Source organism: Onthophagus taurus, chromosome 11 (assembly GCF_036711975.1).
Source record: "Onthophagus taurus isolate NC chromosome 11, IU_Otau_3.0, whole genome shotgun sequence".
Lineage (NCBI taxonomy): Eukaryota > Metazoa > Arthropoda > Insecta > Coleoptera > Scarabaeidae > Onthophagus > Onthophagus taurus.
The window spans coordinates 1527530-1554171 of NC_091976.1; the positions used below are offsets into that span (position 1 = coordinate 1527530).

General features: G+C 36.0%; 1 protein-coding gene across 1 annotated transcript; it reads left to right on the forward strand.

Moving 5' to 3' along the window:
* Window positions 1-14791: 14791 nt before the first annotated feature.
* LOC139431788 (uncharacterized) lies at window positions 14792-18451 on the forward strand. The gene has a single exon (XM_071199954.1). The coding sequence runs from the start codon at window positions 14792-14794 to the stop codon at window positions 18449-18451; it is 3660 nt and encodes a 1219-aa protein (XP_071056055.1).
* Window positions 18452-26642: the final 8191 nt, after the last annotated feature.

Here is a 26642-nt window from a genome sequence, read left to right on the forward strand (position 1 = left end):
AATAAAACGTATTTAACAACAGTAATTAGCCTCAAAGATATATACTAAAACAAAAATAATTTATTTTAATTTTGTTAAAAATAAGAATTTTAGCTTTGTAAAACGATCTCACAAGATAAGAAAACTGTAAATAGAAACTGCAAATTTTACCGGTAGGAGGTAAAAATAAACTCAAATCGTCTATTCAGTGGCGTAGCATAGTGGAGTGACACTTTTAGGGAGCGGCAAACTGTTACAATATATAATGATATCTTGTGAAAATTTGAAATCAAATTCCAACATCTACTCAATTACAATCTGCATCTGTATGTCTAGACATGGACCTCAATATCTTAAAAACAAAGACTAACAAAGACTGATGATGACAGCATTGGCACTGTCTGCATTCAATACCAAAACTTGGATGATATCGGAAAATGATCTGATTCTGCAAGGCCAGGACGTTGTTTAGCATATCAATACTAACTCTTTAAAATCGAAAGGGGAGGACCCAGGAATGATTTTACCACACATTAACTAACGGCGAAAAAGGTTTACATACTTGGATTGCTCATTTTCCTTCCAAAGCATCAATATTTTGCTTTTGCTATCGTTCATTTGAGAACGTAGACACACCGAATGGATAAAAAATTTGCTGATCTGATGGATTTAATAATTGGTGGAAATTAAATCCTAAATTAATCGGAGTATGTTATTGACAGTTTTTATATTCTTGCTTGCTATAGGTGTGGAAAGAACTGCAAATTTACTGTTCATCATTCCAAATGCACATTTAATGCTTTTGCGTGCCCTACTTAATCTGTAGTTAAAAATTCTCTTGCAATTATTTAATAGTCTTCTTGTAGGGACGCAACATATACGTCGCAATTGGGAATGCTTCATCTGCAACAAAGTAAAACGGAAAATTCCCTCCCGTTTCATCATGAATAAGTTGCCGGTTATTTGGCAAATTTAGCCTATTTCCTTCTCTTTGCAGCCAACGACCCATTCTTGAAGCTTTAAATACTCCCCCATCACTATTCCGACCAGCATGCCCGGCTTCAATCATTGTAAAGCATGCATCAGCATCACAAGCTGCCATTAGAACAACCGAATGGTATCCTTTGTAGTTAAAATTTGTTGATCCAGACTTAGGAATCTTCTGAATACGGATATGTTTTCCTTCTATCGCGCCAATACAATTTGGCAGATTCCAAAGTTCTTAAAAACGGTCAGCAATTCGGAGCCATTCTTCTTTGGAAGGAACTTTCATGTAACATGGATATAAGGCTTCCCATATAGCAGCTGTAGTATCTGCAACAATGTGGCTAATCGTACTGTCTCCTCACAAAAAATAACTTGACAGATCAGTATATTTGCTTCCAGTGGCCAGATACCTGGAAAAGGGAGGAAAATAGCAAAATATAATTAACAATGGTATATTTTCTTAAAGAAAAATCCTCGTAGCAAAAACAAGTGTTATAAGAAATATTTACTATATAATTTCAAAATAAATTAGATAGTTAAACACAAATGTTGTTTAGTAAACATATATCAAAGATATCATTTTTTTTCAGTGGAGAACTGCAAGGAGAAATGGAAAAATTTAAGGACCGTGTTTGTCCGAAAACGAAAGATGCAACCCAGTGGTTCAGGCAGAAAAGTGCCATATTATTTAAATGAATATATGGAATTTATTATACCATATATAAAAATTCAAAATAATGAAGAAACACCTAGCAACCTTCCCTCACCCGGAAGCAATGATAATACAGAAACAATATTCGCTGACAATAATGAGGAAGATCAGGAACACTCAAAAGAAGAGGACGTCTTCTCACACGAAACGCAAATAAGTTGTGAAATGGATAGAAGCAGGAATATTCAGCCAGCTTCTCCAAACCTAAATTCGGGGGAAATAGGAAAAGGTGCGTCAAAAAACGGTAATCAAATACTAAATGAGAAACAAAGGAAAGGAAAGAAGACAGTAATATCAAAAGCCGATGATGTTTTTATAGAGTATTTCCAGGAAAAAAAGAAAAAATTAAACCATCAGGCTGATAGTGCCCGAAAAACTTTTCTGCTGAGCTTGGTTCCTGAAGTTGAAAATATGACTGACCTTCAGTTTCGCAACTTTCGTCGCCATGTGTTAGATGGCATTGACAATGTATTTAACCCTTCGCGTACTACGACACCAACATCCGCAAGCAACAGTTCACTGCTTCAAGACTACAGTGAAACATCGACAGCTTCCAGTTATCAGCAGTATTCCAATTATCAGGGGTACACTTGTAATCAACAATATTAAATGGTTTAAAAAGTCTCCGAAAGAATTATTTTTTAGTTCCTACAATATTTTATTAAAATATTATTTATTAATAAAAATGTTCAAAAATTATTTACATTTTTATTTAGAAGTATTTGAAGTTTTAGTAAGTTTAAATTGCAGTGCAATTAATCTAACCACGATTTGGTGATGGTATAGCTTCAATCTATTTGTTGTTAAATAACTTTTTTAGATAAATTTACTGTTATCGATTATAAAATAACTTTGACATAAATTCTCGTAAATTATAATAATGAATTATGAGAAATCTTTATTTCTGTTTTTATCATATTATACAGGGTGATTCATAAGTAATGGGCCAAATTGTAAATGTACGTTCAGGAGGCCAAAATAATAATATTTTCATTAACAATAATGGGTCTTAGTCTGCTCCTTACTGAGATACAGGATGTTAAAGCGAAAAAAATAAAATAGATTTTTGTTAATAGATCAGCTACTTTTCCACATAATGACTCATAGTCGACTTATAGTTTTTGTAAGGGTAAACAATAATGTGTGAGAGGATTTGAGTTAACTCGTAGATGTCGCCACATGCGCCATATGAATTATGAAACGTCAATGAGCTTTTACGTTTAATGAATAGTTTAAAACATTTTATTGTTAAGTAAACTGATTCATTCTTGTCCTAACATAAATCAAAATGCCGAGACATAATCATTTTTCAAACGAAGAAATGAGAGACATGTTGTGCGTTTACGCACAAGAACGTTTTTCTGGGCAAGCAGCATCCAGAAAATATCGTGAAATGTACCCTTACAGAAGGCAGCCAAACCGGAAGATATTTGAAAATATTTATAATCGATTGGGTGAAACAGGTTCATTTCGTCCAAAATATCATACAGGACGTCCTAAGATTATCACTCCGCAGCAAGAAGATGAAATTTTGGTAAGAATTGCGCAAAATTCTGAAATAAGCACTCGTCGATTGTCTGCAGCAACTGGAATAAGCCAACCATCCGTGACTAGAATTTTACACAAGGAAAATTTATATCCCTATCATTTTATACCTGTGCAAAATTTACTTCCAACAGATTATCGAATCAGAGTTCAATTTTGTCAGTGGCTAAAAGGAAAATTGAATAATAATCCAACATTCCTAAATAACATTCTTTTCACGGATGAAGCAACCTTTACCAGACGCGGAGTTTTTAATTGGCGAAATAGTCATGCCTGGGAAACCGAAAACCCTCGTTTAAAAAAAGATAGACATTTCCAGCACGAGTTTAAAATAAATGTGTGGTGCGGTGTAATAGGCAATACATTACTGGGCCCAGTTGAATTACCTCCTAATTTAAATGGAGAGTCATATTTAATTTTTTTAAATAATGACTTAGTCGACCTCTTGGGAGATCTTCCATTACAACTAAGAAGAAATATGTGGTTCATGCAAGACGGTGCTCCTCCACATTTTTCACGTGCTGTGCGCGAACATCTGAATGAAACATTCCCTCACCGTTGGATTGGACGTGGTAGTGAATTTCAGTGGCCACCTCGCAGTCCCGATTTTAATCCACTTGATTTTTATGTGTGGGGTTACATGAAATCAATGGTCTATGCTGAACCTACTATAAATACACGAGACGAGTTATGGAATAGAATTCAAGATGCAGCCAATTCAATACGAAATAATCCTGCTACATTTTTTAAAGTCAGACAATCCTTAACCAAACGGTTAAATGCGTGTATAAATGCTGGTGGTGGTCATGTTGAAAACCTTTTGCAGTAGCTCATAATTAAGCTTAAATTTAATTTAACTTCGCACAACATTAACATGTAGGTTTTGATAACAGTTGTCGTAAGTGGTCTTAGTTCAAGTCTGTTCTAATGTTGTATTTCGTTTTATTAACTGGCGTTATTGTACGCCAGTTAATTGGCGTACAATATGATTGTTTTATTACGTAATTTTTTTATGGTTTCAGTTTAATATTGTTATCAATTATCAATTACGGTTAGGTAAATGTCAACATTCCATGCCATGCTTGTGTCTTAACAGATTAATGCTACGTCGACCACCGTGAAATGTAGTGTAGTGAATTAGTAAAATTCAAATATCTCGAAAATCGTTAATATTTTCAAGATCAAAGAAGTATAGCTTTTTTCTACAGAAATGATGGGGCTATCCAAATTAAACAAGTATGTTGTAAAATAATGAGCGATAAAAAATTTGTAGCTGATTTCATCTAATTCATATGGCGCATGTGGCGACATCTACGAGTTAACTCAAATCCTCTCACACATTATTGTTTACCCTTACAAAAACTATAAGTCAACTATGAGTCATTATGTAGAAAAGTAGCTGATCTATTAACAAAAATCTATTTTATTTTTTTCGCTTTAACATCCTGTATCTCAGTAAGGAGCAGACTAAGACCCATTATTGTTAATGAAAATATTATTATTTTGGCCTCCTGAACGTACATTTACAATTTGGCCCATTACTTATGAATCACCCTGTATACATACCTTAAAGTTATCAGCAGCCTTTCAGAGACTCCTACGGCATCTCGGTAGTTGGTATCTTTCTTCTGAATTATTGGACCTACGAGCCTTTCAAGCTCAAGAAAACTCTCTCTACTCATTCTATAAGTTTGTTTGAATTTCACATGGTCCTTGAATTCGCTTGCGATTTTAAACCACCGCTTTTCTTTATTTTTTTGAAAATCCGGGTGCACCCAAAATCGTTTACGTCTTTTTATTCGCCTTTGAAGGTACATATACTCAGCAACTACATCCTCATCCGTCGATGACATCTTTCTAAATGGTTTCCAATGGTTTCCTTGGTGTACGAAAACACACGCGACTAATCGCTCGCAATTAGTCACCTACGACCAATCGCCTTGTATTGGTTTTCTCGATGGACGAACGGCCTAAGGTTTCAAGTCACGAGCAACCAAAATTATTGCAAATGGAAGAAGTTGGAGTCCAAACTTAAAAAAGGACAGACTATTGACAAGATGAAGCAAAACTTAGTGACAGAGGAAACAAAAAATGACAAGAAATTCTTATCAGAATGTTTGATATTATAAAATTTTTGCCAAACAAAATTTGACTTTTTGGCCATACAGAAAACGACGCCAGTACTAATGGAGGAAATACCTGTTTACTGATCGCTTAACATTATACACTGTCGGTATGAAAAAGTAAATTTCCTGTCGATTCTATATGAATTTTGAGTTTTAGCCCTATCATATAAAAATTATGACGTCGTTAACATTCAGATAGCAAATTGCTTGTAAAATCAAGTAATTACTTGCTAATATATACTTGCATTGCATAGAGCAGAAAATTTCTTTGCGATTTTATATAGTATAGGAGTTTTTTTCGTGCGTACGAAAGTCTCGCAGGTAAATATTTCTACGTGCAGTTTTAATTCCCGATCCGCGGCATAAGATAGAAGTTTTTGATATGACAAGATGGGGCCAAGAATTAAAAGAGACTTCGATTCAAAAATTTGAAGATTTATTTATTTATTTAAACAAACAGTAGGTTACCCTAATTACATGTTTCAACTGTCTTAATAGTAGAACAATTAAGATCTATTGAACAACATCTACTAAAATCAGGCCGCAATATAAAATAGTGATTAACAACCAATACTTAATCAGTTGAGCCCCATAAAACATTTACTCAAAAAACTAAAGACGCGTATCTTGTTAATGCTTTAAGTAGCATCATCGAAAATTCAGTAGTCGGCTGTGAAATTGTACGTAATTTGAGAAATAAACTGTTTATTATGAGCTAAAAAGACATCATCCATAAACCAATTTAATTTAGGCATAATAATTTTCTAGGTATAAAGAGAAAATCCCTAAAATGTCAAAATTAAGTACTTTTGGTTTTAAAATCGATCATAACTCAAGAATGAAAGGTGATGACGAAAAGTTTTTTAGGAATAATTTGTTTATTATGAACTAAAAAGATATTATTGATAAACAGATTTTGTTTAGATGTAATGATTTTCTAGTGATAAAGAGAAAATCCCCATAATGTCAAAAGTGAGTACTTTTGTTATCAAAATCGACCATTACTCAAAAATTAATTGTGATGGAGATAAGTTTATTTGAAATAAATTGTTTATTATGAACTAAAAAGACATCATCCATAAACAGATTTGGTTTAGTTATAATGATTTTCTAGTGATAAAGAAAAAATCACCAAAATGTCAAAATTTAGTATTTTTGGTATTGAAATAGATCATAACTCAAAAATTAAAGGTGATGGAGAAAAGTTTATTTGAAATAAATTGTTTATTATGAACTAAAAGGACATTACTCATAAACAGATTTGGTTTAGTTATAATGATTTTCTAATGATAAAGAGAAAATCACCGAAATATCAAAATTGAGTACTTTTGGTATTAAAATTGATCATAACTCAAGGATGAAAGGTGATGGAGAAAAGTTTTTTAGGAATAAGTTGTTTATTGTCAACTAAGAAGACATCATCCATAAATAAATTTAGTTTAGATGTAATGATTTTTAGGTGATAAAGAGAAAATCCCCAAAATGTCAAAATTGGGTACTTTTGGTGTTAAAATCGATCATAACTCAAGAATGAAAGGTGATGGAGAAAAGATGGAGAAAACCTTGTCGTCAAATAACTTTATAACTTTGTCGTCAAGTTTTACGTACAATTTCATAGCCGACTACTAAATTTCCTCTTATTTTAAGTAACATTACGAAATACGTGTCTTTAGTTATTTAAGTTTTTTATGAAAACGACAAAGTTTTTTAAAAAATAATAGGGGTAAGAAAAGTTTTAGAATTAAATTCCACATGAAATGAAGTAGTAATGTATTAAATCCGCCAAAAGGTTAAAAAAATTTGTCAAAATTTAGGGTACCATCACCCTTAATTAACCCTATGAAATGCCTCAATTGAGTTCAATTTGCTACCAATTAATACTCTTGGTACACTCATAACGTATACCAAATTTGGTTTTTCTAGCTTAATGTATTACGAAGATATTAGACTTTTTAAAAATTTAAGAGCCAACTTTGAAGGCCTATAACTCCTGAGGTGTACAACTTAGTATAGAGGTAAGTTACGTTAAATTATCTTAATTTATTGTCCTCTACATGTCCCTGCTCTGTGTCGGTTCTTATGTGAATCACCCTGTATAATATTACCATTTTATTTAATTGTCAGTTGCAGATAACCACAACTTATCACACCCCATCTGACCGACAATTTTGTCATATCAAAATATCTCCGAGCGAATTCATAAGACTGAAAACCAATAAAACTATTGTATTCTTTGTAGAAAATATATTTAATAAATTTGTCTCAATGATATTCGAATGATCCAGGGTACCATACCACAACAGCATATTCCAGTTTTGATCTAATTAATGAATTATATAGGTACTTTATGGTGTCAATATTGAAAAAGGAGTGACAGTTTCTTATAATAAATCCTAACAACCTTAAAGCTCATGCAGTTGTAGCTTTTACGTGCTCTCAAAGTTAAAGCTTTGTGTATATATTACTCCCAAATCTTTTTTCCTCACAATGTTTTTCAGTTTATTGATATAATACTCATAAACAATCGGTACTTTCTTTAAAGTGAAAGTAATTTTTTCACATTTTTCCGCATTAAGGTGGAGCCTATTCTCGTTGCACCAAATCATTAGTCTTCTAAGATCAGATTGTAGACACACACAATCATTTTCATCACGTATACTTCGAAACAGTTTTAGGTCGTCAGCAAACAGTAGGCATTCAGATTCTTTTATAATGGACGGCAAGTCATTAATAAACAGTAAGAAGAGTAAAGGCCCTAGGTTACTCCTTATTTTATTTTAAATTTTTGTGACTCACTATGTTTATAAGTAACGTAGAAATGTCTGTTTTCCAAATAAGATACAAAAAAATTAAATGTTTGTTTAGAAAAACCATACAAAGCTAACTTGTCTAAAAGTACATCATAATTCACTTTACCGAACGCTTTAGCAAAGTCAGTGTGTATGACGTCAACCTGACCTTTTCCATCCAATTCAGAACTAACATATTCATTTAAGATAAATAAGTTTGTTTCTACAGATCTATTAGGGATAAATCCATGCTGGTTAACATGTAATGCCTATTTGACGTGATTGAATATTCTATTATATATGTGGCTATGAGGTATTAGCCAACATAATAATAAAATTATAAAATTAACTTTTGGATGACTTTTTATTTTGCGTCAGTTATGTTTTGCTTCAAAAACAATTGTGTGCAAATATAAAAATAATAACAAATGAAATACAATTTTATGTTTTTAAATGGAGCTGCTGCCACAGCACGCTACATCCACTTCCCCTCCTATAAAGAAAGAACAGAAAGAGGGATAACATTTAGTCAAAAATTTGAATTAAAATTTAAAATGTACTTTTTTAGTTTTATTAATTATTAAATTGTTGACTTCAGGAGAAACGTTTTCGTTCAGAAAGAAAGCCGGTTTCAGCAAATCGAGGCTTACATTTATTACTTTACTGTCTTTCAATACAACGAAAAATTTTGAAAATCTCTTCAACACTCTGAAGGGACCTTCGTACCTAGGAGACAACGTAGGTTTAATTCCAGTAATTTTAACAAATACAAAGTTTGACCTGAATAATTCTTTGTGAACAAAACGCTGAAAAAAGACTGAACTGCTTTAATGTCAGCAAAAGATGATTTTAAACGTGATAATAATGGTTCAGTTTCAATTGATGGTTCGGTAGGTAAGAAAAATTCTCCTGGTAATCTGAGTTGCTGACCATAAACCAATTCAGCGGATGAGCAACCTAAATCCTCCTTTAGGGATGACCTGAGACCTAGGAGAATCAAAGGCAAGTCATTGTTCCATCTAGTAGAATTACCTCGAGCAATAATCGCTGATTTCAAAGTACGGTGAAATCGTTCAATCATACCGTTACTTTGTGGGTGATAAGCAGATGTGTGTATTTGATGAGTACCTAAAAATAATTGGAATTTTGAAAATAATAGTGATTCGAATTGTCGTCCTTGATCGTGAGTGATCATGGTAAGAATACCGAGACGGCTGAAGTAATGCCTGAAAAGAGTATCTGCAATAGAGGCTGCAGAGATATCTTTTAGAGGAAAAGCCTCTGGCCACCGTGTGAAAAGCTCAACGACTGTGAGCAGATAAGTACATCCAAGAGATGGAACAAGTGGGCCAACCAAATCAATGTGAATGTGTTCAAATCGAACTTTTGGAACTTTGATTTTGAGAATTGGCGATTTTGTATGCCTTTGTATCTTAACTTTCTGGCATTGTAAACATGATTTTGTCCAAATACGAATTTGTTTCGACATATGAGGCCAAAAGAATTTTGTTTTTATTAAATGAATGGTTGCTCGAATGCCAGGGTGAGATAAACCATGAAATTTTTGTATAACTATTTCTCTAAATTGCTGCGGAATGTAGATTCGCGGAGATTCCGTTGATATTTCACACCATAATTTGATATCAGGTAGCGTTGTGGGTTGTAGCAATAATTGATAGGGTGTTGTAGTGTGAGTGTGAGAAAATTGTTTATGTAGTAGGTTCGACAATTCGATATCTGTGAGTTGAGCTTTGTAAAGTGTAAGTGTGTCAGGGTACTGAGAATTTAGGGATTCAATATTTGTCCTGGACAAAGCGTCTGCAACAATATTGGGATTTCCCTTAATGTATCTCACATCGGATGTATATTGTGTTATGTAATTTAGGTACCTGGTTTGTCTTGGTGTTTTTTCTGTTGATGAAAATATTGCCGTAGTTATAGGTTTGTGGTCGGTGAAAACTGTAAAATTGTTTCCGTGTAGGAAATGATTAAAAAATTTTATGGCAGAATATATTGCCAATAGCTCTCTGTCGAACGTTGAATATTTAACTTGACTAGGAGAAAGTTTGTGTGAATAAAATGCTAATGGTTGCGGTTTTTCATCAATAATTTGGCTCAGAACTGCTCCTATACCTGTATTAGAAGCGTCTGTGGTAAGTGACAGCGAAGCGTGAGGAGATGGATGAGCCAGAACGGTAGATTTCGTTAGAAGATCTTTAGCTGTTGCGAAGGAAATTTCATGTTGATCTGACCAAGATGTTATTAATTTTTGTTTAATTGAATAAAGCGATGATGAAAGATTATGAAGGGGTGATAAAATATTAGAAATGTTCGGTAAAAATCTATGATAAAAATTAATCATGCCCAAAAATCTTTGTAGTTCCTTCAATGTTTTTGGTTTGGGAAATTTTGATCCTAGACTTAGAAGGTTGAATACCATCGCTAGTGATATGATGGCTAAGAAAATCAATGGAAGTAACTCCACACACATTTAAAAAACACATTTAGATGGTTGGATGTTGATATTGAATGTACTTAACCGTTCAAATAACTTCTCCAGATGTACATAATGTTCTTCTTCGTTATGACTTGCAATGAGAATGTCATCTAAATAAACGAATAAGAAGTTGAGACCCGAAAGAACTTCATTTATGAATCTCTGAAAGGTCTGAGCAGCATTACGGAGGCCAAAGGGCATACGAGTAAACTCGAAAAGACCAAAAGGAGTAGTGATAGCTGTCTTGGGAATGTCTTCTTCTTCCACCGGAATTTGATGATATGCCCTTACTAAATCGACTTTTGAAAAAATTTTGCATCCATTCAAATGTAAGTTGAAATCCTGAATATGTGGAAGGGGATATCGGTCCGGAATAGTAACGTTATTTAATTGTCGATAATCTCCACATGGTCTCCAATCATTGGAATCCTTTTTGGGACCATGTGTAGAGGCGATGCTGTTGAAGAAGAAGAGGGTCGACATATTCCCATGGCTACCATCTGATCAAATTCCCTTTTGGCTATTGCGTGTTTATGTACATCTAAACGTCGAGGACGACAAAACGGTAAATGAGAATTAGTTATAATTTTGTGTGTTGTTTGATGTTTGACTGGTGAAGAAAAATCCGGTGTAGAGGTTAGTGTTGGGAATGATTTTAAAAGGGTTGTATATATGGATTCGAAAGAAAAAAGTTTTGGTGTTGGTTCATTTGTTTTGATACTGGTACCAATTAAGTATAATAATAATAATAATAATATAATAATATATTTATTGGTGAAACCAAAAAAAAAGAGTACAATTTACAATTACAAAAGAAAATATCAGGTAAAAAAAAAAGTAAAAAAAAAAGTGAATTATACTATATAAAAAAAAATGAAGTACTAAATCATAAATAATAAGCGGTTTACCAAAGGAAACCGAGTCAATGCACCTGATGGACTCAGGTGTTATTGTTTTTCATCGGTCCCTTGATCAATATAGAAAATATATATAAACAGAATCCGATCATGCAGTAACACAATAAGGTAAGAAAGAAGTAAAAGTAAAAGAAGAATAAAGGAAGGAGCCGAAAAAGAAATAGAAAAAAAAAGAAATAGAAAAAGAAGAAAAAGAAAAATAAATAGAAGAGGAAGGATAAGAAAGAAGGGATAGTTTTATACATACTATATATATATCCCGTCAAGCAAAAGCTTGTTTATCTTAAATCACCCTGCTGCCGAAGAAGATATGCTTTGTAAAAAAATTTAAAACTACTCTTAGATTTATTGTTAATATCAGTAGGAATGCTATTGATCAAATTAGGTATACTATATGAAAAACATCGTTCAAAAATTTGCAATCTATGTTGGGGTATAGACAAGGAAGAACGACGACGGATGTTGATGTTATGCACGTCAGAGCGGTATCTCAATTTATTTAACAAGTAGGGAGGCTTTTGATTGAAAATAATTCTTCGATAAAAACAAGCAGAGTGCAATTTACGACGCCGAGACATATTTAACCACCCAATCCAGTTTAAGGTATGGGATATTTTTTCTCGCTTTCGAATGCCAAATATAAAGCGTAAGCATGCATTTTGCACACGTTGAACACGCAACGACTCGGCAACATCTAAACAGGAGCCATATAGAACATCCCCATAATTAAAAATGCTTAACACCAGTGCATCACAAAGCTGCGCTCTCAGACGCTGATTAAGCAGTTGTCTATTGCCATATAGTAGCTTCAACGTGGCATAAGCACGCTGGAGAAGAGAAGCGACATGTTTACGAAATCTAAGAGTAGAATCAATAGTGATTCCCAGGTTTCGCGACTCATCAGTAATATTTAGCTTAACGCCATTCAGTAGTATAGCTATGGGCGTTCTGGACCAAAATCCCATAAGATTTAACATTGGGGTCGAAAAGTACTTTTTATCCCCACCACTACCTCCTTTCGAGGGTGTAGCCACGCCCACATTTTAAATTCAACCAATCAGAGCGCAGCATTCTCCAAGAACCCTCTTTTTGGCGGGAAATTTGAATGAGGATCGACAGGCCTTATGATGATGACGTCATCATCGAGGCCGGACACAAAGCGTTTGGTTTGGCTTACCGGCTGAGTGCTATGGTGCGGGGTGCGGGCGGGCAGGGCAGGGTGGTTCAATCAGAGCATAGCATTCTCCGAGAACCCTCTTTTAGGCTGGGGATTGAATGAGGCTACCGCCTTATCACGATGACGTCATCGTCGATATATCAAGGCCTTGACACATCCGGACACGAAGCGTTTGGCTTGGAGGTTATAAAATGGTAAATATCTCGTTAACGATGCTTCAAATCGAAAAATAAACCAAAAAATTCCCCCCTACAACCCCCTGTCGCCTATAACAAATACGAACAATATGGCACGGGTGAAAACTGCCAAAAGGGCCTTATTTAGTTATCGAGCTGATGACGTCATGCCGCCGGATCGTGTGGAGCTTGGTAGTGGTGACGTCATCTAGACAACCAGTTAGGTGCGGCATTTGGGCGTGGGCCGGTAGGGGGGGCAGGGTGCGAAGTGAGGGGTGTTGGAATTTCATCGAGACCTTGATACATCCGGACACAAAGCGTTTGGTTTGGCTTACCGGCTGAGTGCTATGGTGCGGCGTGCAGGCGGGCAGGGCAGGGTGGTTCAATCGGAGCATAGCATTCTCCGAGAACCCTCTTTTAGGCTGGGGATTGAATGAGGCTACCGCCTTATCACGATGACGTCATCGTCGATATATCGAGGCCTTGACACATCCGGACACGAAGCGTTTGGCTTGGAGGTTATAAAATGGTAAATATCTCGTTAACGATGCTTCAAATCGAAAAATAAACCAAAAAATTCCCCCCTACAACCTCCAATCGCCTATAACAAGCACGAACAATATGGCACGGGTGAAAACTGCCAAAAGGGCGTTGGTTCAACCCCTGTTCAACCGGTTGAATACCGGTTCAACCCCTGTCCCCCCCTAAGACCTAGCCTGGATAGATCATGATCTACAGCCCGCGCGGTGTTGAAGCTGATGATTACGTAATGTTGCGTAATATTATAAGTAAAATTGTTAAAGTTTATTAAGATAATCCAGAAAACATAAAACGTGCAAGTATAAAAGATTTTTTAAAATTAATAAATAATTATGTTTTTTTGGAACAATGATGGGAATCGTTGATGAACGGGTTGACGTGAGAGGAAATTAAATAATAATTTATTAAGGAAGTAGAGGGGGGGGGGGGGGGGGGGGCGCAGCTACCTATCAAATTTACCTAGCAATTTATAAATCGGTCAGTTGAACATCAACTTCCGTCGTTTGCGGATTTAATATCATGTAAGTGTGGGAATTCTTCGATTATCACGTTAGTTATCTCAAGGTCACGCGCTAGATTGTTATTGCAGAGCCCGGACAGTTTAGGAAACGTGCGCCCCCTCCACACTAAACGTATACCTTGATAAGCGTACGCTTCGATTTAGTTCATTGAATATTGAGACTGGAGTGGGAGGCGTTTTAGGATCACTTTCCTAAACTGTCCGGGCTTTGGTTATATGTATACATACATATAAAAATAGGATTTTCTGCTAAAGCGTAAATTAATATTTAACATTCACATCATCTTCATATCATTATTTAAGTGTTTACCTTAGCTATCCTTTGATATGAAGTCGCTCCCCTGATATAAGCGTAGTCATTTTCGTAATTGTCCGAATGAATATGGTGTTGAAGCTGATGATTACGTAATGTTGCGTAATATTATCATAAAACGTGCAAGTATAATGTGTATGTTGCATATATAAATTTAAAAATAACTTTAAAAATTGTGATGACACTTGCAATTATTTTTAAACAATCCTATATGTTTATCAAGGTCACCGGCGTATTAACTCATGTCCACACGTAGAGTTTCTATATTATAATTAGCTTCCCCTTAACAGATAATTTATTTTCGATTTAATGATTATCAAAAGTTATTTCCCAATTATAATAATTATCAAAACTTGTTTCTTTAATTAAAATGTGTATATAAGGCTTTGATATTAGACAAAAACTTATTAATATCCTGCATCTCATGCGAGAAGTTATAACCGCAATTTTCGCTGTTCTAGAATGGCTTCAACATCAGTCAAAACCCTGTCTTTTTCAAGACTAGTTGAGGAAATGCGTCATAGAGTTGTAACTGCTGATGGGGAAGATATAGAGCCCGCAATAAAGGACTGTAATCGTAATATTAAGGTGATGAACGCTGCGCTAAAGGTAGCCAACACAAGTGGTGAAAAGCACCACATAACCACTTGTGCTGGTCACATGCATGGATTCCGAAGCATGCTAAAATCGCTCCGGTACGTAACTGGGACCGGGTACAAACCAACTCACCCGACTCGCGAGAACTTTAGAAGCTTGCGGGTAAAATGGCAAGACCTTCAGACGGCGTTCTCCAACAGAATGAGAACGGGGATCATCATTAACCTGACCCACAAGGACCCTCGACAATTTATGGAAGATGCTAAAAAAATGATAATAAGGAGAATGACTAATGATGTGAAAAAATCAACATTGAAAGTTAACGCTGTGTTTTGTGGTGAATTCGTAACTAAGAAAATGGGAAAGGAAGTATTTGAATTTAAATATATAAATACTAGAAATGTCGCAATTTATAACAACACCGATTTAGAAGAGTGGTTTAAGAGCAACATTCAAGACCCCGTTCTAAAAGACCTTGAAGAATTTCAAGAAAAAGATAGTGGATGGGCTTTAAATGCGATCGTAAACCTACAGATGAACATTAATAAATATACCCCACAACTTGGGTCGTCATACATTGAATTACCTAGGGCCCTGAGGTTGAAACATGCTTGTGTAAATGTAAAGAACGATGATGAAGCATGTTTTGCGTGGGCAGTGACTTCAGCGCTTTATCCAGCCAATCATCACACCGACCGAACTTACATGTATCCACATTACTCAGAAGTTTTAAATATGAAGAACATAGCAATGCCGATGGTCATGAAACAAATCCCTCGGTTTGAACAACAAAACGATGTGTCGGTCAACGTGTACATTCTCGAATCACTAAAGAAGGGGCGGTATAATGTAGTTCCTTCCTATCTAGCTAAGGAGAGGAGAGGCAGACACGTTAACCTGCTACTCATCCAAGATAAGTATGTAGAAGAAGAAGATGGGGATGATGATGGTGAATTCAAGCCGAGATTTCACTACGTTTGGATAAAAGATTTATCCCGACTAGTGTCATCTCAATTATCGATACATCATACGAAAAAATATTTCTGTGAACGTTGCCTTCACTATTTTTACACTTCCACCGGTCTAGAAAAACACGTGGAGGATTGTGCTAAAATGAATGAATGCCGCATCCGTATGCCGAAGGAAGGTGAAATGGTATATTTCAAGAATTTTCAAAATAAAGAACCGGTTCCATTTGTGGTGTATGCGGATCTAGAATGTCTTCTGATACCAACAACAAAGACTGATACACAACATAAGCCATATAGTATTGGTTATTACGTAAAATGCTCATATGACGAGTCCCTGAGCTTTTACAAATCATATGCCGGTGAGAACTGTCAGCAGTGGTTTGCGACCGAAATGAAGCAGCTAGCGGAAGATGTGGAAACTATATTCCTATGTCCCTTACCCATGGAACCCCTTACCGAACCGCAAGAACTGGAGTTTCGCTCATTATCATGCTGTCATATATGCGAAAACCGCTTTGACGTAGGTGACGTCAGAGTTCGAGACCATTGTCACCTTACTGGTAAATATCGAGGAGCTGCGCATGAGGATTGCAACATTAACTATCAGGATAGTCACGTGATTCCAGTAGTCTTTCATAATTTAAGTGGGTACGATAGTCACTTTATTATAAAGAATTTAGCAAAAGATTTCGAAGGACGCATCGATTTGCTACCTATAAATAAGGAGCGATATATTTCTTTTACTAAAAATATAGACCAAAATTTAATTAAATTCCGGTTTATTGATTCATTTCGGTTCATGGCATCGAGTTTAGATAAATTAGCAAGTTATATAGATTCCTTTCCAAATTTAAAAACACAATTTCCAAATTTAGATGAATCTAAATTCAATTTATTAACGCGTAAAGGAGTGTTTCCTTATGATTACTTGGACTCTTTTACAAAATTAAATGAAACTGCATTACCGGATGAATCTAAATTTTATAACTCTATGACCGACAGTCACATTGCAGATACTGATTATACGCATGCTAATGAAGTGTGGAACGCTTTTGGCTGTCAAAATTTAGGAAATTACAGTGAGTTATATTTGAAAACAGATATTTTGTTATTAGCAGACGTATTCGAGAAATTTCGGGCTAGCTGCCTGAATTCGTATAGCTTAGACCCGGCTCATTACTATACATTGCCCGGGTATACATGGGACTGCATGCTGAAGTATACGAGGGTAAAACTTGAGCTATTAACGGATATTGATATGGCAATGTTTATAGAGCGAGGTATACGAGGAGGTCTAAGCCAGTGTTCGAAACGTTACGCCTCGGCTAATAATAAATATCTACCTAATTATAAATCAGATGAGCCATCAAAATTTATAATTTATGATGATATCAATAATCAATATGGATGGGCAATGTCTCAGTACCTACCCTATGGCGGATTTAAGTGGGTTGAGGGAAACAACATCAACTTCACTGTACCTGAGGATAACCCTGAAGGTTACATTTTAGAAGTTGATCTCGAGTACCCTGAATCCATTCATGATTCACATTGTGACCTTCCATTTTGCCCAGAACATCGTGCACCACCAAATTTAAAACAAACCAAATTAATGGGCACTTTATATAATAAAGAGCGATATGTGTTGCATTATCGTAATTTACAACAAGCGATTGAAAATGGTTTAATTTTAACAAAAATTCATCGTGTTTTGGAATTTAAACAGTCGGCTTGGTTGAAATCATATATTGATTTAAACACTAAATTTAGAACCGCGGCGATTAACGACTTCGAGAAAAATTTATTCAAATTAATGAACAACGCCGTATTTGGCAAGACGATGGAAAATATTCGAAAACATTCCATTGTGAAGCTTGTGACAAAATGGGGTGGTCGTTACGGCGCTGAGGCGTTGATCGCGAAACCAAATTTCAAATCCTCAATTATCTTCGATGAAAATTTAGTTGCTATAGAGCTCAATAAAATGGAAATTTATTTTAATAAACCCATCTACGTTGGTATGTGTATTTTAGATATATCGAAATTAAAAATATATGATTTTCATTATTCGTATATGAGGAGACGATTTGGGGACAAGGCCAGAGTCTGTTACACCGATACTGATTCCCTTATATACGAAGTCGAATGCCCGGATTTATATGAAGTGATTCGACGCGATGCTTCGAAATATTTCGACACGAGTGATTATCCTGAAAATAATATATACAACATTCCTCGTGTAAATAAAAAAGTTCTCGGTATGATGAAAGATGAAAACGCCGGTAAGGTAATGACTGAATTTGTGGGGTTGAGATCGAAGATGTATGCATGCCGAGTGGAGGGGGGAGATAGAGTTAAAAAAGCTAAAGGCATAAAAACGTCTATTGTTAAAAACGTAATCAGTTTCGATGATTACTTAGTATGTTTGCGAGAGGACAAAGAAATGCTCGTCACCCAAAAATTGTTTCAATCGCGAAACCACCAAGTATCAACAATTACGCAAACCAAAACTGCACTTAGTTCTCACGACGATAAAAGATATATTATTTCGGGGACAGTTGATACTTTACCCTGGGGACATTGGCGCATCTTATCATGCTGTTAACAGGTGCGGATCGAATTAAACTCTCATTATTAAACAATATAATTCCCCAAGAATTGATAAGACAACATTTTTTTGGAGCCTGCCTACAAGCATCTTTAATGTAAATTAGGGTATTAGCCGGAAATGTTGTTTGGTTATATGAAACATAAGGACCTACACATACCCATAATGCATTTCTGGGTAAAAGTGGAGAATGAATGTTATGATCCAACACGTAAAGTAATGAACACTTATTGTGTGTTAACGAAACCGACTTCATCTATGAAGAATGTAATAATAATAATAAATGTATCTTATTAAATTTATATAATTTATGGTTTTTTAAATAAATAAATAATCTCTAATCTTCTATAATTTTTTATTTTAATCCTTATCTCTCCCGACTGACAGCTGCTGCCGTGATGTTTTTTTTTAGCAGCAACCGTAGCGTTGCTTTATTTTTTATTAAGTAAATATAAACATGTCTGCGATAAAGGTTACCACCACCTCTATACCCTCTTAAGTTCCAACACTTCACTCCCCGCATGCTCGAACCCCGGCAGAATTCCAAGCCAAACGCTTTTGTGTCCGGATATATCAAGGTTTTGATGAAGTTCCAACACCCCTCACTCCGCACCTCACCCACTGCCCCCTACTGGCACACATCCTTCACCTAACTGGTTGTCTAGATGACGTCACCACCACCAAGCTGCACACGATCCGGCGGCATGACATCATCAGCTCGATAACTAAATAAGGTCCTTTTACCAGTTTTCACCCGTGCAATGTTGTTCACGCTAATTATAGTCGGCAGGAGGTTGTAGGGAGGGATAGGGGTTGAACCGATCGGTTGAACAGGGGTTTTAACCAAGGCCCTTTTGGCAGTTTTCACCCGTGCGATATTGTTCGTGCTTGTTATAGGCGACGGGCGGTTGTAGGGGGGGAATTTTTTTGGTTTATTTTTCGATTTGAAGTATCGTTAACGAGATATTTACCATTTTATAACCTCCAAGCCAAACGCTTTGTGTTCACATGTCCGGTGGAATGACGTCATCAGCTCGATAACTAAATAAGGCCGTTTTGGCAGTTTTTACCCGTGCCATATTGTTCGTGCTTGTTATAGGCGATTGGAGGTTGTAGGGGGGAATTTTTTGGTTTATTTTTCGATTTGAAGCATCGTTAACGAGATATTTACCATTTTATAACCTCCAAGCCAAACGCTTCGTGTCCGGATGTGTCAAGGCCTCGATATATCGACGATGACGTCATCGTGATAAGGCGGTAGCCTCATTCAATCCCCAGCCTAAAAGAGGGTTCTCGGAGAATGCTATGCTCCGATTGAACCACCCTGCCCTGCCCGCCTGCACGCCGCACCATAGCACTCAGCCGGTAAGCCAAACCAAACGCTTTGTGTCCGGATGTATCAAGGTCTCGATGAAATTCCAACACCCCTCACTTCGCACCCTGCCCCCCCTACCGGCCCACGCCCAAATGCCGCACCTAACTGGTTGTCTAGATGACGTCACCACTACCAAGCTCCACACGATCCGGCGGCATGACGTCATCAGCTCGATAACTAAATAAGGCCCTTTTGGCAGTTTTCACCCGTGCCATATTGTTCGTATTTGTTATAGGCGACAGGGGGTTGTAGGGGGGAATTTTTTGGTTTATTTTTCGATTTGAAGCATCGTTAACGAGATATTTATCATTTTATAACCTCCAAGCCAAACGCTTCGTGTCCGGATGTGTCAAGGCCTTGATATATCGACGATGACGTCATCGTGATAAGGCGGTAGCCTCATTCAATCCCCAGCCTAAAAGAGGGTTCTCGGAGAATGCTATGCTCTGATTGAACCACCCTGCCCTGCCCGCCCGCACCCCGCACCATAGCACTCAGCCGGTAAGCCAAACCAAACGCTTTGTGTCCGGCCTCGATGATGACGTCATCATCATAAGGCCTGTCGATCCTCATTCAAATTTCCCGCCAAAAAGAGGGTTCTTGGAGAATGCTGCGCTCTGATTGGTTGAATTTAAAATGTGGGCGTGGCTACACCCTCGAAAGGAGGTAGTGGTGGGGATAAAAAGTACTTTTCGACCCCAATGTTAAATCTTATGGGATTTTGGTCCAGAACGCACATAGCTATACTACTGAGTAGTAGATAAAAGCCGATTCTAGAACCTCCTCTCAGAACCTCAGGTCAAGGTCAAGGCCAAAGTCACGTTGAGTGACCATGACCTTGACCTTGCCCTGAGGTTCTGGGAGGAGGTTCTAGAATCGGCTATTGCAAAGGGGGTCGTTGACCAGAAACCTTGACCTAAACAATGACCTTTACTTTGAGCTCACCTCAGGTCAAGATCACGTTTAGTGACCATGACCTTGATCAGTAACCTTGACCTTTACTTTGATCTCAACGGAGACCTTGAAGTCAACCTTAATTGTGACCATGACATTGACCGTGTACGTGACCTGAAATGAAGGTTACACGACGTGAGTCCATTGAAAACCCCACTTCGGAGGAGGTATGCTTTAAATAGCAGATAGAAAATCGTGTTCAACAGTATTGAAGTAAGAGTGTTGTGAACATAAAGAAATTGAGGAAGTTGTAGCTCCTATTTTAAGCAGTTTACATCGCTTAAATATAATGGCATCGAGAAATCCAATTAAAGTCATCGATATGCAAGGGTTTACTTTATCTTCGGGATTTCGAGTTAAAGAATTGGCTATCGGTGATGGTGAGTCGATTTCCCATTTCATATTTTAACCTGATATAAGTTATGAAAGACTCAATAAACGAGAATGTCGACAAGTGGGTTGGGAGGAGAATAACTTACACCATTTGCATTACGAGAATGGATATGTATCCTATAATCAACTAAAAGACATTCTGGAACAGCATACATGCGGAGTGGAGGTGGTGTTTGTAAAGGGATCTCAAAAAGAAAAGGTATTGAGAGACCTATTATCATCGGTAAAGCCAGTGATTATTAATTTACAAGATAATATATATTGCCCTTTGCTTTCGTTGAGTCAAAATTCTTGCGCATATCATTATAAATCGGAAAGCAGTTGTGCAATTGAAAATGTTAAATTAATTTTGAAATTTTTAAAAATAGATTTAAATTAGTGTTAAAATTTAAAATTTAAATAAATTAATTTTTATTGTACTGACTTTTTTTATTCAATTTAAATGTATCACATTCCTAATCCTAATATATAAAATGGAAAAGAAAAACAACCGAATTAAATTTCATTTAATTTATTGAACTCGTCTTTAATAAATGATAAACAATTGCATATCTTTTTAACGTATTATTTATGGTGTCAACTCGACGCCCCCGAGTTAGCAGTTCATGATGTCTTTTTGGTGTACTCAAGTCGAGTGATGGCTCTTCTCGGGTGCTCCCGGCGGAGTGGAGCATGACCGGGTTGGATTTACTTTGAGCTCACCTCAGGTCAAGATCACGTTGAGTGACCATGACATTGATCAGTAACCTTGACCTGAACAATGACCTTTACTTTGACCTCAACGGAGAACTTGAAGTCAACCTTAATTGTGACCGTGACGTCCCCACCTAAAATGATGTACATAAATAGCAAGTGAGGTTCATAAAAGATTAGTTTCATTGAAATCATCCGACGTAGTGGTGACATAACAACGCAGAACAAGTAAGTCCATAAACACTTGTCTTACAGCAGAAGTATTAATGTTATATATACTTAGTGGGTTCCAGACAACAATATACAAAAGCACCGAAGAGAAGTCTCGAGGTTCAACAGGCGGTGTCTAAAAAAAGCGAGCATAAGTCCGAAGCTGATAAAACCCTCGTTGACACCCGTGGCATCTGAAGAGGTGTTAAAACAAGAAAAGTTTAATACAGTTATAGAGTGAGGTAACAATATGCAAGCGGTCGCTGATGGAAAAGATTCGTTTGCAGACTTAAGCCCTTTTATTATGACGCAAAGTGTTAACGGTAATAATGAAGTAGTTTCGAGAATAGATAACATGGAGAGCTTAACCAACATGTCGGACAGTACAGTAAGAGCAAGTAGAGGTCCTCTATTTTCGGAAACAGTGTATGCACTAAATAAGAGCCGCACGAAATGTGTGGCAATAGGATTAAGTGCCGACTTACATTTTGAACCAGTGGTAAGGTTAATGGGAAAAGGTCAATGTTTAACATTAACGGAAAACGATTGGCACAACATTATTATGTATAAGTCAGCAATCACAAACAGTTTTGCTAATCAGTCTCCGTCGCAGATAGTGTTGTGTGGTGTCAGTATATCGTGCGATTGGATGGAAAACGTTTGCAAGATTTTAAAGTTGGAGAGGGGTGGAGAATATGTATATATTGCATATGAATCGTTGCATGAGCTTTGGAACGTAGCAGATTTAGTAGCAACTCGACTGAAATTATTGAGAACTGTGAATTACAAAGCATATTATGATAGTGTTATAAACGCGTTAGCTGCAATGGATGGAGATGTGAAACGTAATATGTTAACGATGCTCAATGAATCGTGTTCTGAATAAATATGTATAAGTAAGGAAGTGATGTTGTACAATTTCGATAAAATCTTGTTGGATGTAGATTTGTTTAAATTATTTCACAATCAATAAAGACATGGGTAAGGTGCGGATTGATGAGAGTAAAAATGAGATGCATAGAATGTATGCATGGACTTATGCGTATAGACAATCACGAAAGTGTAATTGGGAGGAAATGTATTTAGATCGTCTTAGATTTAAGAATAGAATAAGTTATGTAAATGATATGTTACACCTGTACTTAAGCAGCGAATTTAGAAATAAGATTTTTCATGAAAGATTTAAATATGTAATGACTTAAAATAAATAAATATTTTTTTTCAAATGTGAGCGTATTATTAACCATCCAATATTCACCGAATAATGTGCGAAAGCTATTAAATATAATGGTATGAATGTTAGGACAGTGAAACAGTATGCATCGATCAAGCAAACGGTCTGGTCGAGGTATTGTGAATACATTAATCAATAAGCTTCCGATAGAACTACATTTGCCAGGTTATAATTATTGCGGTCCGGGAACCAAATTGGTAAAGAGATTAGTTCGTGGAGATCAGGGAGTGAATAAATTAGACGACGCCTGTATAAAGCATGATATTGCCTACGCAGCGACATCGAATTTAGCTGAGCGACACATAGCCGATAAAGAGTTGTATAAGACAGCGAAAGAGCGGTTGAGAAGTAAAGACGCAAGCTTAGGAGAGCGACTATCGTCGGGGTTAGTGTCAACGATAATGAAAGGAAAAACAATAATGGGTATGGGAATGCAAATTCGTGCCCTAAGACGTAGAGGGACAACTCGTCAGAAGTTGAAACGTGGCGGTAAGTTGTCGTTTACGCAGGCAATGAACTTAGTGCGGCGAGCGATTGCACAGACCAACAGTACGAATACAAAGGGAGATGTACAAGTGGGTTACAATCTGTTGAAACCTTATCAAGGTAGAATACTTAAACCGCGCGGAAAAATAATCAAGATTCCCAAGACGGGAGGTTTTTTACCCTTAATACTTGCAGCTTTGGGTGCTCTCGGTTCTTTAGGCGGAGGTGCAGCAGCTATTGCAAAAACCGTAAACGAAGCAAAAATAGCAAGGGAGCAGTTACAAGAAGCCGAACGTCACAATCGGGCTATGGAACCAAAAGCGATCGGCAGCGGTTTGTATATTAAACCATATAAGCAAGGTTGCGGACTAGTCATGAAAACGGTATCACGAAAATCAAAGCGACAAAAACGCACCAAGAGGGCGAACAAAATTGGTACAGGAATGTTTATTAATCCATATAAAAAGGGTTGTGGTTATAAAACTGTAGCAAAAAACTAATAAAAATACCCCAACATTCTTTAACGGATGTAGAGTTAAGGCGATATGCACGAGCGCTTGATCTGTTAAACTTTCGTGGGGTGTACAGGGTGGTTCAAATTCGATGTCCGAATAGGCTAACTCGAAAACTATAAGAGTTAGAAGAAAAGTAGCTGACATGTCATGATCTCGTTTTTCGAGAAACTGCTAATGCCGAAAACCTCATAGGGCTATCGTCTTTTGTTTTTCCGCTAGAGGCCAAAATTGAAAATATCGTAAAACCCGCAAATGTAATTATCTTGGTTATTATTATAGGTGGAGTATTATAACTAAGACATTATATGGACACTTTTTTACAGAGAATTTGATGACGTAGTCAAAAAAATTTTGTCGGTTTTAGATTTTGAGATATTATCACAATTTTCGTTTTTTTAAATGGAAACAACCACTGATTATTCGCTTAATAAATTCGTTATTTTTTTCTGATTACAAAAATATAGGGTTTAACAGGTCTATTTCTTATTGTTTTAGAATAAAACTAAAAATAAACTTTTCTTTTAGTTTCGTCGAAGAAATTAAATTTACAGTTTCCTGTAAATTACGGTTCTATAACTAAAAATTAAAAAAACATATTTCTGATATTTGAAACAAATATATTTGTTGAACTGTTTAATTTATATATGTTTTACACAAAAGTTGGAATAGATTGACATTATTTCACATTCTTTATAACGATATATTATTTTTAAATGACTTAATAAATTATCGATAGATGGCGCTCATGTTTTTTTTTAAATTCAAATAAACATAGCAACATTTGTTTGTATTCAAAAATTTTCTGAAGTGTCACTTTAAAAATCCTGTTTTTAAGATCAATTACGAAAATTTTGAAAAGTTTGATATGTTAGAATGTTACATATTAAAAAATTATTTGTTTTTAAATACCAGAAGTTATCTTCGTATTTAATTGTTAACTTTTTAGATTTTACCTACCGCCCCGTAACTTACAGGAAACTGTAAATTTAATTTCCTCGACGACACTAGATGGAAATTCTATAAAAAAAGTTTATTTTTAGCTTTATTCTAAAACAATAAGAAATAGACCTGTCGAACCCTATATTTTTGTAATCCGAAAAAAATAACTAATTTAATAAGCGAATAATCAGTGGTTGTTTCCATTTAAAAAAACGAAAATTCTCATGATATCTCAAAATCTAAAACCGAAAAATTTTTTTTGACTATGTCATGAAATTCTTTGTAAAAAAGTGTCCATATAATGTAGTAGTTATAATACTCCACCTATAATAATAACCAAGATAATTGCACATATTGGGTTTACGATATTTTCAATTTTGGCCTCTAGGGGAAAAACAAAAGACGATAGCGCTATGAGGTTTTCGGCATTAGCAGTTTCTCGAAAAACGAGATCATGACATGTAAGCTACTTTTTTTCTAACTCTTATAGTTTCCGAGTTAGCCTATTCGGACATCGAATTTGAACCACCCTGTACATGAGAAACAATTTACTGAAGAAAATCCGAAAACGAGAGAGTGGGATAATAAATCTTGATAATCGTACGGGTCCCGGTACTCACTGGACAGCTTACAACAAGGATGGTGTAAATGTTAACTACTTTGACAGTTATGGAGATTTACGACCACCGATTGAAGTGGAGAAGTATTTTATATCGGATGGGGGGAGAAATATTGTGAGGTATAATTATCGACGATATCAAAAAGAAGATCAAACAAATTGTGGACAATTGTGTTTGCATTTCTTAGATAGTTTAAATACCAAGGAAGTATCCGTGTAAGATTAGTCTTGAGAACAACAATGGAACAAGATACAATACATACAAGTTATACATTTACGCTCACCGGAAGGGGATCGGAGTTGTCTTGTAACTTTAACCCACCGATTTATTTGAATGAACTCGGTACATACGAGTTAGCTCTTTTAAATTTCGAAACGTTCAATACGTTACCTAATATCGATTCAACAAACAATATTTTACAATATGAAGATCATATGGGAAATTTTACACAGAATATTGAAATACCGCTAGGAACATACGATATTAACGAATACGTTAAAAAAACATTAACAGCGAGGAATATTCTCAGCGTGACTACACCGGGTACACAGATATGCATAAGAGGTAATAATAATACGCAACGTGCTGAGATAAAAACAAACCGGCGAATAAATTTTGCTAGCGATAATTCAATCGGTTCCTTACTTGGTTTTAGCCCTAAAGTTATACCTAAAAACACGATAACAGAATCGGATCATATCGTGAATATAAATAAAACGAATGCATTACAAATTTATTGTAATTTGAGGTCCGGATCGTATACGAATGG